At 38.2% G+C, this 16,098-nt stretch overlaps 1 protein-coding gene across 1 annotated transcript; it reads right to left on the bottom strand.

Annotated features, from left to right (window-relative positions):
• Positions 1-3,018: 3,018 nt before the first annotated feature.
• On the bottom strand, positions 3,019-3,972 carry LOC123841234 (olfactory receptor 2G2-like). Its single transcript, XM_045870882.2, has one exon. It carries the CDS (start codon positions 3,970-3,972, stop codon positions 3,019-3,021), a length of 954 nt encoding a protein of 317 aa, XP_045726838.2.
• Between the last annotated feature and the right edge of the window lie 12,126 nt (positions 3,973-16,098).

Raw genomic sequence — 16,098 nt, 5'->3', positions numbered from 1 at the left:
GTCATGATCCCAGGGTCTTGGGATCAAGTCCCATATCAGGCTCCTTGCTCAGCAGGGAGCCTGCTTCTCCCTGCCACTTCCCTTGCTTGTGCTGTCTCTCTGATAGATTGATAGATGATAGATAGATAGATTATAGATAGATAGATAGATAGATAGATAGATAGATAGATAGATAGATGATAGATGATAGATAGATTATAGATAGATAGATATAGACAGATAGATGATAGATTACAGATAGATAGATAGATAGATAGATAGATGATAGATAGATAGATAGACAAAGATGTAAAAAAAAAAAAAAAAGCAACCTACCAAATGGGAGAAGATATTTGCAAATGATATATCCAATAAAGGGTTAGTATCCACAATATATAAAGAACTTATACAACTCAACATCAATAATAATAATAATAATCTGGTTAAGAAATGGGCAGGAGACATGAATATACATTTTTCAAAGAAGACATATAGATGGCCAAAAGACATGAAAAGATGCCCAACATCAGTAATCATCAAGGAAATGCAAATGAAAACTAGAGTGAGATATCATCTCACACCTGTCAGATGCCTAAAATCAAAAGGGTGAGAAAGAGCAAGTGTTGGTGAGAATGAGGAGAAAAAGGAACCCTCATGCACTGTTGGTGGGGATGCAAGTTGGTGCAGCCTCTGTGGAAGACTGTATAGAGGTCTCTCAAAATATTAAAAATAGAGGGGCACCTGGGTGGCTCAGTCAGTGTCTGATTCTTGATTTTGCCTCAGGTCATGATCTCAGGGTCCTGAGATGGAGTCCCATGTTGGGCTCTGGAGTGAGTCAGGCTCTGGGCTCAGCAGGGCATCTGCTTGAGATTCTCTCTCTCTTCTTCTCCTTCTGTCCCTCCCCCCACTTGTGCTATAAGTAAGTAAGTAAATAAATAAATAAATAAATAAATAGTCTTTAAAAAAAATAGAATTACCATATGATCCAGTAATGCCACTGTTGGATATGCATCCAAAGAAAACAAAAACACTAATTTTAAAAAATATATGTATTCCTATGCCTACTGCAGCATTGTTTACAATAGCCACAATATGGAAGCAGCTCATGTTTCCACTGATAGGTGAATGGAGAAAGATGTGGTGTGTGTGTATATGTGTGGGGTTTTTGTGTATGTGATGGAATATTATACAGTCATACATAATAATGAGATTTTGCTATTTATAATCACATGGATGGACCTTGAGGGCAAATTGCTGTGAAATAAATCACTCAGAGAATGTTAAACACCATGTGATTTTGGACATATGTGGAATTTAAGAAACAAAACAAATGAAGAAGCAGAAAAAAAAAAGAGATAAACAAAAAAACCCAGATTCTTAAATATAGTCAACAAACTGGTGATTGCCAGAGGGAAGATGGGTAGGATGATGGGTGAAATAGATAAAGGAGATTAAGAATACACTTGTCTTAATGAGCACTGAATAATCTGTAGAATTGATGAATATTGGGGCACCAGGGTGGCTCAGTGGTTAAGCATCTGCCTTCGGCTCAGGTCATGATCCCAGAGTCCTGGGATCAAGCCCCACATTGGGCTCCCTGCTCGGCAGGAAGCTTGCTTCTCCCTCTCCCACTCCCCCTGCTTGTGTTCCCTCTCTTGCTGTGTCTCTCTCAGTCAAACAAATAAATAAAATCTTTTAAAAAAATTGCTGAATATTGTACACCCAAAATAATATAACACTGTATGTTAATCATACTTCAATTAAGAAAAAACACACACACACACAAAGGCATAGAATCTAGGCAGAGTATTACCATTCTAATTATGCCTCTGTTTCTGAACAATTAGAAGTGATAATTTATTCCCTGACTTCTTATTCTTTATTTGAAATTATTATCACATTTGGACCTGCAGGATTCTGCGACAAAATTCCTCCTCATCTCACTGAATTCATATATTTATTTTGATGCATGTTTGAATACACAGCATTTTTGCAAGCTAAAGACCATACAACCAATGTTTGCTACAATTCAGTGAAGTAGTGTTTACAAAAAACTCAGCGAAATAGAGTGTTTACAAAAAAAAAAGTTCCAAGAATCAAGATGCAAAAGTTACTCCTTTCCAGAAAAGAAGTGCTTTCTTCTTTTCTTTTTTTAGCTTAACTTCAATTAGCCAACATATAGTACATCATTAGTTTTTGATGTAGTGTTCAATGATTCATTAGTTGTGTATAACACCCAGAAAAGAAATGTTATAAACAAAGGCCATTTAGGGTGAAGTCATGGGAAACAAATCATCAATGCTGTAACATAAACAACAAGAGGAGTTTGACTAAACTTCCGTCTGGAATATAAATCTCCAAGTTATGAAAATATCTTTTATATAGAGAAATGTAGAGTTACACTAACAATAGTAAAAGTTTTTATTTATATGTATTTTCAAGCCCTAGAATATTCTATAGCTGAGCTTTTTCTTATGAATCAGACTTTATTGTTAGTTAGTCAGAACTAGTTTATTGGTTCAACTACAAAATAATAGAACCAGGGTCATTCCATCTACTTTATCCTCTACCTGAATGTATGGCTTTTGCCCTCATGTGGATTATGCCCCTCTACACATCTCTATCACATTCAGTGTAGGAGGAAATTAAAATTCTGCCTAATAAGTTTGCCTAAATTTATTTCATCTTGGGCACAACTTTGGAAAAAAGGAAGACATCAGTCCATCTAGAGATACAGGAAAGCTGAGAACTAAATGTGTTTTTCACAAATAAATAAAATGACTAGTTTAAAACATTTCTCAAATATTTTTATGTAAAGTATTGACCTTATGTTGCTACTGGAAATGGCAAAGTTGGGACTAGACACATGTATTCTATAGTATATTATAGAATGTTGTATAGGTAATTAACCAAAAGAAAATGGGAGAAAATAATCCAAATAGGCTTTTATTAAAACATTTTTTGTGTTTTTTACCACACACAAAAGAGATGTTCATCACAGTAGTGTTTAAAAAAAAAAAACAAAACTTTTTTAAATAATCATGTAAAATTTATTCCCAGAATCTTTCCTAGAACTTTCTTTAGTGCCCGTTTAACCTCTTTATTTCTCAAAGTATAGATAAGAGGGTTGAGCATGGGGGTCACCACAGTGTAAAAGAGGGAAACAAACTTTCCCTGGTCCTTGGGTCTACTCTTGGCTGGCTGCAGATACATGAAGATGATGGTTCCATAGAAGATTATGACAACCATCAGGTGGGAGGAGCAGGTCCCAAATGCTTTCTTTCTTCCAGAAACTGACTTAATCCTCAAAACTGCTTGGGCTATGGAGCCATAGGAAACCAAGATGATGGAAACAGGTATTATAAGGAAGATGATGCTAGCTACAAAAAGCTCAGCCTCATTGAAAGTGGTGTCCACACAAGCCAACTTGATGAGCACAGGGACCTCACAGATGAAATGATCCACTTGACGATGTCCACAGAAAGGTAGCTGCAGGGTGAGAGTGGACTGTACTAGAGTAGTGACCACCCCACTGAGCCATGCCAAAGACGCCAGGGCCATGCAAAAATGGGGATGCATTAAGACAGTGTAGTGGAGGGGACGGCAGACGGCGATGTAGCGATCATAGGACATCACAGCCAGGAGGACACACTCTGTGGATCCCAGGGCAAGAGAGACATAGAGCTGAACCACACAGCCACTGTAAGTGATGTTTTTCATAGGATTCCACAAGTTTACCAGGAGCTGAGGAATAACACTGCTGGTAAAGCTGATATCCAAAAAGGAGAGATGAGAAAGGAAGAAATACATTGGTGTATGAAGCTTGGATTCCAGACGAGATACCAGAATGATGGTGGTATTCCCGAAAATGGTTAATAAATAAAAGATCAAAATGATCACAAATAAAACCTTCCATAACTGAGGGTAATCAGAAAACCCCAAAAGGATGAAACCTGTTAGTTTGCTCTCATTGGTACTCCTCATCATCCCCATGTGCAAAGTTTTTCCCAAAGGCTGGTACAGCTGAGGAAGATGACATATTACATATGGTCAAATGAGACAGTGTCACCTTCCCCAAAAGTATTCTATGTTAAATTCTTAGAACCTATGTCCTTACATCTAGTGACTTAGATCTTTTTTCCTACTATGTGTTTTGTAAATAAATACACATCCTCTTAATGTCTTACCTCTTCTCTGATGCTCTCTAAAATAGAGAAGAGTGACAATTGTAAAAACATCATCATCAAGCTCCAATAATTAGAACATACACTACTGGCATAAATGTAGACATATAGATCAGTGGAATAAAATAAAGAGCCCAGATATAACCCATTTATATACAACCATTGGATCTCCAACAAAGTTACCAGGAATACATAATGGGGAAAAGATAGTCTTTTCAATAAATGGTGCTGGGAAAGCCAAATATCCACATGCAAAAGAATGAAGCTGGATGTCTAGCTTACACCATATGCACCATTAATCAACTCAAAATGTACTGAAATCTTAAATGTAGGATCTAAAATTAAAACTCCTAGAAGAAACATAAAGGAAATTTCATGACATTGGTCTTGGCAATGATTTTATAGATATGATACCAAAACCACAGAAGGAAAAATCTAGGAAATGGGAGAAAATATTTGCAAAAAAAAAATCCAAAAGGAGTTAATATCCAAAAAATATAAGAATCTCAAATGAAACAATAGCAAAATAAATAAATAAATAAAACTTGATTAAAAAGTAGGCAAAGTTTTGAATGGGCATTTCTCCAAACAAGACATACAATGTTTAAAAGGTATAGGAAAAAGTGCTCAGCATCACTAATCATCAAGATAATGCATATAAAAAATGCAATATCACATCACACCAGTAAATATGGATGTTATAAAAAACAAAAGATAGGAAACATTGACAAGGTTGTGGAGAAATTAGAATTCTCATACAGTGTTGGTGGGAATGTAAAATGGTACAGTCTTTATGAAAAACAGAATCAACATTCCCCCCAAAATTAAAAATAAAACTGTCATATGACCCAACAATCCTATTTCTGGTATATATCCAAAAGAATTGAAATCAGGGTCTCAAAGAAATATCTTTATCTTTGTGTTCATTGTAGCATTATTTACAATAGACAACTTAAGCATCCATCTATGGGTGAATGGAGATGTTGTTTATTACTCATCCTTAATTAATGGAATATCATTTGATATTAATGTAATGTGATTCAGCCTTAAAAGAGAAATCCTGCAATGCACAATACGGATGGACTTTGAGGGCATTATGCTAAGTGAAACAAGCCAGACACAGAAGGAAAAATACTCCTCTTAAATGAGGTGTATAAAACAGTTAAACTTACAGAAACAGAAAATAAAATGGTGGTGGCCAGGGGATGGGAGGAGAGGAAAACAGGAAGTTGTTCGATGGTTATAAAATTACAGTCATGCAAGACGAATAAATTCTAGAAAAGTATTGTTCAACATATTGCCTGAATTTAATAATACTGTATTACATACTTAAAATGTGTTAAGTGGGCAAATCATGTTAAGTATTATTATTTCACACACACACACACACACACACATATACACAGGACACAAAGTAAACTAGGAAACTTTTGCAGCTGATTTATTGCCTTGATTATGGTTAATCGTTCATAAATATGTCAGATTCATCAACCGTATACTTTAAATATGTGAAGATTTTTGTGTATCAGTTATACGTCAATATAACTGTGCGTGTGTCATGGAGGAAACAAAATTATGTGTTGTAGAAAATAAATTAGACCATCATTTCCATCCAATCAAATTTACCTCTTTATATTAATGTTTTTCTAATTACAGAAAGACAGAAAACACTGTTAATTTCAATAGAAGAAAAAAAGCAGGTTTTATTTAAGCAATTTTCAATCAAGAGGGAATAAAACCATTTTTTATCATCCAAAAATAGAGGAAGTTAGTTATAAGTTTATAAAAATATAAACTCAACACTCAAAAAACAAATAATACAGTCGAGAAATGGGCAGAAGACATGAACAGATATTTCTCCAAAGAAGACATACAAATGACCAACAGAAACATGAAAAAATGCTCCACATCACTTGCCATCAGGGAAATACAAATCAAATCACAATCAGATACCACCTCACACCAGTCAGAATGGCGAAAAATAACAAGTCAGGGAACAACAAATGCTGGTGAGGATGAAGAGAAAGGGGAAACCTCTTACTCTGTTGGTGGGAATGCAAGCTGGCACAGCCACTCTGGAAAGCAGTATGGAAGTGCCTCAAAAAGTTAAAAATAGAGCTATCCTATGACCAAGTAATAGTACTTCTAGGTATTGTATCTAAAGGATACAAACATAATGAATTGAAGGGGCACTTGAACCTCAATGGTTATAGCAGAAATGTCCACAAACTGGAAAGAGCCCACATGTCCTTCAACAGATGAAAGGATAAAGAAGACCCTCCTACACTGTTAGTGGGAATGCAAGCTGGTGCAGCCACTCTGAAAAACAGTATGGAGGTTCCTCAAAAAGTTGAAAATAGAGCTACCATATGATCCAGCAATTGCACTACTGGGTATTTACCCCAAAGATACAAATGTAGGGATCCAAAGGGGTACATGCATGCTGATGTTTATAGCAGCAATGTCCACAATAGCCAAACTGTGGAAAGAGCCAAGATGTCCATCAACAGATGAATGGATAAAGAAGATGTGGTATATATATATAATAGAATATTATGCAGCCATCAAAAGCAATGAAATCTTGCCATTTGCAATGATGTGGATGGAACTGGAGGGTATTATGCTGAGCGAAATAAGTCAGAGAAAGACTTGTATCATATGACCTCACTGATATGAGGAATTCTTAATCTCAGGAAACAAACTGAAGGTTGCTGGAGTGGGGGGTGGGGTGGGAGGGATGGGGTGACTGGGTGATAGACACTGGGGAGGGTATGTGCTACGGTGAGCACTGTGAATTGTGTAAGACTGTTGAATCACAGACCTGTACCTCTGAAACAAATAATACATTATATGTTAAAAAGAAGAAGAAGAAGAAGATAGCAGGAGGGGAAGAATGAAGGGGGGAAATCGTAGGGGGAGATGAACCATGAGAGACGATGGACTCTGAAAAACAAACTGAGCATTCTAGAGGGGAGGGGGGTGAGGGGATGGGTTAGCCTGGTGATGGGTATTAAAGAAGGCATGTTCTGCATGGAGCACTGGGTGTTATACGCAAACAATGAATCATGGAACACTACATCAAAAACTAATGATGTAATGTATAGTGATTAACATAACATAATAATAATTTTAAAAAAGAAAGCATAAAGAAGATGTGTGTATATATACACACACAATGGAATATTATTCAACCTTCAAAAAGAATGAAATCTTGCCATTTGCAATGATGTAGATGGAACTAGGGGGAAGTATGCTAAGTGAAATAAGTCAGTCAGAGAAACACAAATACCATATGATTTCACTCATTTGTAGAATCTAAGAACAAAGCAGATGAACACAGGGGAAGGGAAGGAAAAATAAAATAAGATGAAAACAGAGAGGTAGGCAAACCATAAGAGACTCTTAACTGTAGGGTTCAAAATGAGGGTTGCTGGACGGGAGGTGGGTAGAGGGTTGAGGTAACTGAGTGATGGGCATTAAGGAGGGCATTTGTTGTAATGAGCACTGGGTGTTGTATGTGCGTGATGAATCACTGAAGTCTACCCCTGAAACTAATAATACACTATGTGTTAACTAAATTTAATTTAAATAAAAATTAAAATTAAAAAAAAAGAATGAGAGTGCATGGCAGAGACCATATAAGTATATGTTGTTAACACACAATGACTTAAACAGAAGCTTTGCACTCTCTTTTTCAATCAATATCTTTTTTTTAAGATTTTTATTTATTTATTTGAGAGAGAGAGAATGAGAGACAGCGAGTACATGAGACGGGGGAGGGTCAGAGGGAGAAGCAGACTCCCTGCCGAGCAGGGAGCCCGATGTGGGACTCGATCCAGGGACTCCAGGATCATGACCTGAGCCGAAGGAAGTCGCTTAACCAACTGAGCCACCCAGGCGCCCTTCAATCAATATCTTATCAAGAGCATTTTTGGGGGGGCGCCTGGGTGGCTCAGTCATTAAGCGTCTGCCTTCGGCTCAGATCATGATCCCAGGGTCCTGGGATCGAGCCCCGCATCAGGCTCCCTGCTCAGCAGGAAGCCTGCTTCTCCCTCTCCCACTCCCCCTGCTTCTGTTCCCTCTCTCGCTGTCTCTCTCTCTGTCAAATAAATAAATAAAATCTTAAAAAAGGAGCATTTTTCCCTAAAACTAAAAAGCAGAAATAAAAAAATCTGCCTAAATTAGAGGAATTCTGTATAGTCATATGTCCCTGTATATGCAGATATACAGGAAGCTGCTCACAGCAGTGGCGTATAGGAGTGGTGGACCTTTGGGAAAGAGATGAGACTTTGCCATTCACCGTTTTATTCTTTTGACTGTGTACCACAAATAGTAATTACTCAAATGTGAATAAAATATATTCCCTAATTTAAAAAGATGGAGTGAAAAAACTGATCATGTATAGCAAGTAGTTTTATAAAACGTACCTCAGTTTTAAGTATATAAAAGTGTATTTAATATATATTAATTAATATGTTCACTATAAATAAATGTGCTTAATGGCGGGAAAAAAGCATCCAGGGGAAGAAAAGAATGAAAAGGAAAGACAAATGGTCCTAGTATATTTGAGAAAAGACAAACCTAGATCACTATGTACATCCAAAGAAGATGAGTATTTAAGAAATATAAAAACACTGGACCTAGGTTTTGCACATCTCAAAAAATATATAATACAAAACAAGACCAAGGACAAAGACAAAAAGGAAAAGGTGGGACCTTCAAGAAACAAAAGTTTGGTGACGAACATACACTTGAAGAAGAATTTCTCCAAAAACCAGTATAAATATTTGGGAAGCAAACAGTAGTTCTTCACACTCAAGAAATTTAAGACAACAGGGACTTACTAAACCAAATGATTCAAAACAACAGTTGATTTTAAAAGGGAAACTGGCTGTAGAAAACAATACAGGACATACAGAGTGGTTACATCCTAATTTGTATTTAGGAAGTGAAAACAAAGAGCTGAATAAAAGATATGCCTGAGTAACTTGGCCAGAGGTAATAAAGGAGAAAGAAGGAGTTACAATGAAAGATGGCATGAAAGAGTAAAAAACATAATATACCTTAAGGCTTCCAAAGTTAGTAAATTTTGACATCAAACACTCACAGTTTAACACTATGAAAGCTAACATGCAACCTAAAGTACTAATTCTCACAGTTACTTTATAACTATATGTTACTCCACAATGAGACATAGCCCTGTTAAATTCCCAGGCACCAAGTAACATAAAATAAACACAAAATATGCAACACATTGGTCATTTAATAAAGTTTGTGTCATTGATCAGGTATTAAGCTTTAATGAAAAACTCCACTATGTGGAAAATAGAAATTTTCCTCATTATATTATCTAACTCATTGCTGTAAAAAATAAATAATAGAAATTTAGGTGAAAGAGGATGCCAACTTCAAATGGGGATTATTAAATGAATTATTTTTTTAAAATTTGAATATGAAAATGTAAGCATACTTTTTAATACTTCTTTTAAACAAGATAAAATGAATAAAAGAAGATAAATAAGTTAGAAAAATGCCAGAGAGGGGGTGGAGCAAGATGGCAGAGGAGTAGGAGACCTGGATTTCATCTGGTCTCAGGAATTCAGCTGGATAGGGATCAAACCATTCTGAACACCTAGAAACTCAACAGGAGATCAAAGAAAAGAATAGCAACAACTCTCTGAACAGAATAGCGAACACTTTCTGGAAGGTAGGACATGCGGAGAAGTGAATCCAAGGTGATATTCGGGAGGATAGATGGCGGGGGAGGGGGCCTCCTTCAGACGCTACTGGCAAGTGATAGAGCCACAGACACAAAATCAAAACTTTTAGAAGTCTGCTCCGCTAAGGGACATCGCTCCGGTGGCTAAGCAGGGGGTGGAACCCTCGTGGGACAGTATGGTCTCAGGACCCTCGAGGTCACAGAAAGACCAGGCAGGCCTAAGTGCGGCAGAGCTCCCAGGGATAGGAATGGGGAAGCCGGCTGCAGAGACAGAGCCGAGGCACGGGCTCTCAGCTTGGGGTTGCCATAAATGGTGATCCGTGGCACAGTCAGGCCACTGCTCCTTCAGCAGGGCCTCAACAAGTGGCAGATCTGGGGAGATTCACGTTCCTCCCCCAGGAGGAGCAGCGCAGGAGTGCACCACAGGGATCTGCTGGGTTTGGAGACTCCACATGGGGTTGGGTGCCAGAGATAGAAACGCTTGTTCACAGGCCAGGTGAGCACTGAGAGCGGCCGGAGACTGGGGAGACGGGAGTGACTGACTGCTTTTCTCCGGGGGCTCACTGAGGAGTGGGGCCCCGAATTCTTGCTTCCTCCGAGACAGAGATTGGGAGGCCGCCATTTTCACTCTCATCCTCCAAAGCCAAACAGAAAGCTTGCAGGGAACAAAAGCTCCCGAGAGCAAACCCAAGCAGATGACTTAGCCCGACCAGCAAGGGCGGAGCAATTCTGCCTCCAGCAAAGACATTTGGGAACCATGGCAACAGACCCCTCCCCCAGAAGATCAGTGAGAACAGCCAGCCAAGACCAAGTTTACCGATCAATGAGAATGGCAGAACTCCAGCGCTAGGGGAATACTGCAAATAGAATTCATGTCTTTTTTACCATGATTCTTTAGTCTTTCAAAGTTAATTTTTTTTAACTGTCTTTTTTTTTTTTGAATTTTTCTTTTTCCCTATTTCAACCAACGTCTTATCAATCCCTTTTTTAAAAAACATGTTTATTTTTCATTTTTAGAGTCATATTCTATCCCTTCAGAGTAGTTACCTTTATTTTTGACATATATATATATAAGTTGTTCTCTCTTTAAAATTTTGAGATACAGTTTCTTCTAACAGATGAAAATATACCCTAAAATTCCAGTATATGGCTTTGTTCTAGTCGCCTGCTTAATCACATTCTCTCCTTTTTTTTCTTTATTTTATTCAAATCCTCTTCTTTCTTTTTTCAAACGACTTCTTATCTTATCAATTCCTTTTATAAAATCTTTTATAATTTTCATCTTTACAGTCATATTCCATCCCTTCATTGTATTAACCCTGATTTTTGTACATATATAAGTTATTCTTTCTTTAAAATTTTGGGAGGCACTTTCTTCTAACAGACCAAAATACACCCAAAATCTATTGTGTGGCACTGATCTATGCACCAAGCCTGATCATATTTGATCATATTCTGGGGTTTTGTTTTGTTTTGTTTTGTTGTTTTTGTTTGTTTTTATATTTTTCTTTTCCTTTTGTTTTCTTTTTCTTTTTTCTTTCTTTCCCTTTCTTTTCCCCCAGTTTCAGGTCTTTTCTGATTTGTGTAGAGTATATTTTCTGGGGTTGTTGCTGTTACCCTGTTAGCATTTTGCTCTCTTATTCATCTATTCTCCTATGGAAAAAATGACAAAACAGAAAAAATCACCTCAAAAAAAGAACAAGAGGAAGTACCGACTGCCAGGGACCTACTCAATACGGACATTAGTAAGATGTCAGAACTAGAGTTCAGAATGACGATTTTAAAGATACTAGCTGGACTTGAAAAAAGCATGGAAGTTATTAGAGAAAACCTTTTTGGAGAAATAAAAGAACTAAAATCTAACCAAGTCGAAATCTAAAAGGCTATTAATGAGGTGCAATAAAAAATGGGGGCACTAACTACTAGGATAAATGAGGCAGAAGAGAGAATTAGCAATATAGAAGACCAAACGATGTAAAATAAAGAAGCAGAGAAAGAGAGATAAACAACTACTGGATCACAAGGGCAGAATTCGAGAGATAAGTGATACCACAAGATGAAACAACATTAGAATAATTGGGAGCCCAGAAGAAGAAGAGAGAGAGGGGCAGAAGGTATATTGGAGCAAATTATAGCAGAGAACTTCCCTAGTTTGGGGAACGAAACAAGCATCAAAATAAAGGAGGCACAGAGAACCCCTCTCAAAATCAATAAAAATAGGTCAACACCCCGACATCTAATAGTACAACTTACAAGTCTCAGAGACAAAGAGAAAATCCTGAAAGCAGCTCAGGAGAAATATGTAACCTACAATGGTAGAAACATTAGATTGGCAACAGACCTATCCACAGAGACCTGGCAGGCCAGAAAGGGCAGGCATGATATATTCAGAGCACTAAATGAGAAAAATATGCAGCCAAGAATACTATATCCAGCTAGGCTGTCATTGAAAATAGAAGGAGAGATAAAAAGCTTCCAGAACAAACAAAAACTAAAGGAATTTGCAAACACAAAACAAGCCCTACAAGAAATCTTGAAAGGGGTCCTCTAAGCAAAGAGAGAGCCTAAAAGCAACATAGACCAGAAAGGAACACAGACAATATACAGTAACAGTCACCTTACAAGCAATACAATGGCACTAAATTCCTATTTTTCAATAGTTACCCTGAATGTAAATGGGCTAAATGCCCCAGTCAAAAGACACAGGCTATCAGATTGGATAAAAAAAAAAAAAAAAAGACCCATGGATATGCTGCTTGCAAGAGACTCACTTTAGACCCAAAGACACCCCCAAGTTGAAAGTGAGGGGGTGGAAAACATTTTACCATGCTAATGGACACCAAAAGAAAGCTGGGGTGGCAATCCTTATATCACACAAATTAGATTTTAAACCAAAGACTGTAATAAGAGATGAGGAAGGACACTATATCCTACTTAAAGGATCTATCCAACAAGAAGATCTAACAATTGTAAATATCTATGCCCCTAACATGGGAGCAGCCAATTATATAAGGCAATTAATAACAAAAGCAAAGAAACACATCAACAATAATACAATGATAGTGGGGAACTTTAACGCCCCCCTCACTGAAATGGACAGATCGTCTAAGCAAAAGATAAACAAGGAAATAAAGACTTTAAATGACACACTGGACCAAATGGACTTCACAGACATATTCAGAACATTCCATCCCAAAGCAACAGAATACACATTCTTCTCTAGTGCCCATGGAACATTCTCCAGAATCGATCACATCCTAGGTCACAAATCAGGTCTCAACTGGTACCAAAAGATTGGGATCATTCCCTGCCTATTTTCAGACCACAATGCTTTGAAACTAGAACTCAATCACAGGAGGAAAGTTGGAAAGAACTCAAATGCATGGAGGCTAAAGAGCATCCTACTAAATAATGAATGGGTCAACCAGGAAATTAAAGAAGAATTTAAAAAATTCATGGAAACCAATGAAAATGAAAACACAACTATTCAAAATCTTTGGGATACAGCAAAGGCAATCCTTTTTCTTTTTAAGATTTTATGTATTTATTTGACAGAGAGAGACACAGCAAGAGAGGGAACACAAGCAGGGGAAGTGGGAGGGGGAGAAGCAGGATTCCCGCTGAGTATGGAGCCAATTGTGGGTCTCGATCCCAGGACCCTGGGATCATGACCTGAGCCAAAGGCAGACGCTTAACGAATGAGCCACTCAGGCGCCCCAGCAAAGGCAAACCTAAGAAGAAAGTATATGGCAATACAAGCCTTTCTCAAGAAACAAGAAAGGTCTCAAGTACACAACCTAACCCTACACCTAAAGGAGCTGGAGAAAGAACAGCAAATAAAGCCTAAACCCAGCAGGAGAAGAGAAATAATAAAGATCAGAGCAGAAATCAATGAAATAGAAACCAAAAGAATAGTAGAACAGATCAACAAAACAAGGAACTGGTTCTTTGAAAGAATTAACAAGATTGATAAACCCCTGGACAGACTTATGAAAAAGAAAAGAGAAATGACCCAAATCAACAAAATCATGAATGAAAGAGGAGAGATCACAACCAACACCAAAGAAATACAAATATAAGAACACATTATAAGCAACTCTATGCCAGCAAATTAGAAAATCTGGAAGAAATGGATGCATTCCTAGAGATGTATCAACTACCAAAACTGAACCAGAAAGAAATAGAAAACCTGAACAGACCTATAACCACTAAAGAAATTGAAGCAGTCATCAAAAATCTCCCAGGGGCGGAGCAAGATGGCGGAGGAGTAGGAGACCTGGATTTCATCTCCTCTCAGGAATTCACCTGGATAGGGATCAAACCATTCTGAACACCTACAAACTCAACAGGAGATCGAAGAAAGGAATAGCAACAACTCTCTGAACAGAAAAGCGACCACTTTCTGGAAGGTAGGACGTGCAGAGAAGTGAACCCAAGGCGATATTCGGGAGGATAGACAGCGGGGGAGGGGCCTCCGTCAGCCACTTCTGGCAAGTGATAGAGCCTTGGAGCACAAAATCGGAACTTTTAGAAGTCGGCTCCACTGAGGGAGTTCACTCCGGTGGCTAAGCGGGGGCTGGAACCCTCGCGGGACAGTGTGGTCTCAGGACCCTCGGGGTCACAGAAAGACCAGGGGTGCCTGAGAGGGGCAGAGCTCCCAGGTAACGGAGCAGGGAAGCCAGCTGCAGAGGCGAAGCCCAGGCGTGGACTCTCAGCGCGGGGTTGCCAAAAACCGTGATCCGCAGCACAGTCGGGCCACTGCTCCTCCAGTAGGGACCCAACAAGCGGCAGATCTGGGGAGACTCCCCTTCCTCCCCCGGGAGGAGCAGCACGGGAGTGCACCGCAGGGATCTGCTGGGTTTGGAGACTCCACCCGGGGTCAGGAGCCAGAGATAGAAACACGCGGTCACAGGCTTGTTGAGCACAGAGTGTGGCCGGAGACCGGGGAGACGGGAGTGACTGACTGCTTTTCTCTGGGGGCTCACTGAGGAGCGGGCCCGCCCCCCCCCCCCCCCCGGGGCAGAGATTGGGAGGCTGCCATTTTCAATCTCCGCCTCCAAACCTATATGGAAAGCTCACAGGGAACAAAAGCTCCCGAGAGCAAACCCGAACAGATGACTTAGCCCGGACCGGGCAAGGGTGGAGCAATTCGGCCTCTGGCAAAGATATTTGGGAACCACGGCAACAGGCCCCTCCCCCAGAAGATCAGCAAGAACAGCCAGCCAAGACCAAGTTTACCGATCAATGAGAATGGCAGAACTCCAGCGCTAGGGGAATACTGCACATAGAATTCATGTCTTTTTTACCATGATTCTTTAGTCTTTCAAAGTTAATTTTTTTAACTGTCTTTTTTCTTTGTCTTTTTTTTTTTAATTTTTCTTTTTCCCTTTTTCAACCAACATCTTATCAATCCCTTTTTAAAAAAAACATTTTTATTTTTCATTTTTAGAGTCACATTCTATCCCTTCATAGTAGTTACCCGTATTTTTGGCATATATATATAAGTTGTTCTCTCTTTAAAATTTTGAGATAGTTTCTTCTAACAGATCAAAATATACCCTAAATCTCTAGTATTTTGATCTTGTATTTATTAACCATTTTCAGGAATACCACCATCATTCTGGTATCTCGTCTGGAATCCAAGCTTCATACACCAATGTATTTCTTCCTTACAGTCATGCAAGATGAATAAATTCTAGAAAAGTATTGTTCAACATATTGCCTGAATTTAATAATACTGTATTACATACTTAAAATGTGTTAAGTGGGCAAATCATGTTAAGTATTATTATTTCACACACACACACACACACACACATACACACAGGACACAAAGTAAACTAGGAAACTTTTGCAGCTGATTTATTGCCTTGATTATGGTTAATCGTTCATAAATATGTCAGATTCATCAACCGTATACTTTAAATATGTGAAGATTTTTGTGTATCAGTTATACGTCAATATAACTGTGCGTGTGTCATGGAGGAAACAAAATTATGTGTTGTAGAAAATAAATTAGACCATCATTTCCATCCAATCAAATTTACCTCTTTATATTAATGTTTTTCTAATTACAGAAAGACAGAAAACACTGTTAATTTCAATAGAAGAAAAAAAGCAGGTTTTATTTAAGCAATTTTCAATCAAGAGGGAATAAAACCATTTTTTATCATCCAAAAATAGAGGAAGTTAGTTATAAGTTTATAAAAATATAAA

This window comes from Mirounga angustirostris, unplaced genomic scaffold (genome assembly GCF_029215605.1).
Source record: "Mirounga angustirostris isolate CCGP_5_RB_7025 unplaced genomic scaffold, mMirAng1.0.hap1 SCAF_7, whole genome shotgun sequence".
NCBI classification, from domain to species: domain Eukaryota; kingdom Metazoa; phylum Chordata; class Mammalia; order Carnivora; family Phocidae; genus Mirounga; species Mirounga angustirostris.
The sequence above is the reverse complement of the archived record's forward strand: the minus strand, read 5'-3'. Positions and strand labels throughout refer to the sequence as shown.

What these genes read in the sequence shown, in the direction of transcription:
- LOC123841234 (XM_045870882.2), bottom strand. Translation starts at nt 3,972, where the DNA reads ATGGGGATGATGAGGAGTACCAATGAGAGCAAACTAACAGGTTTCATC.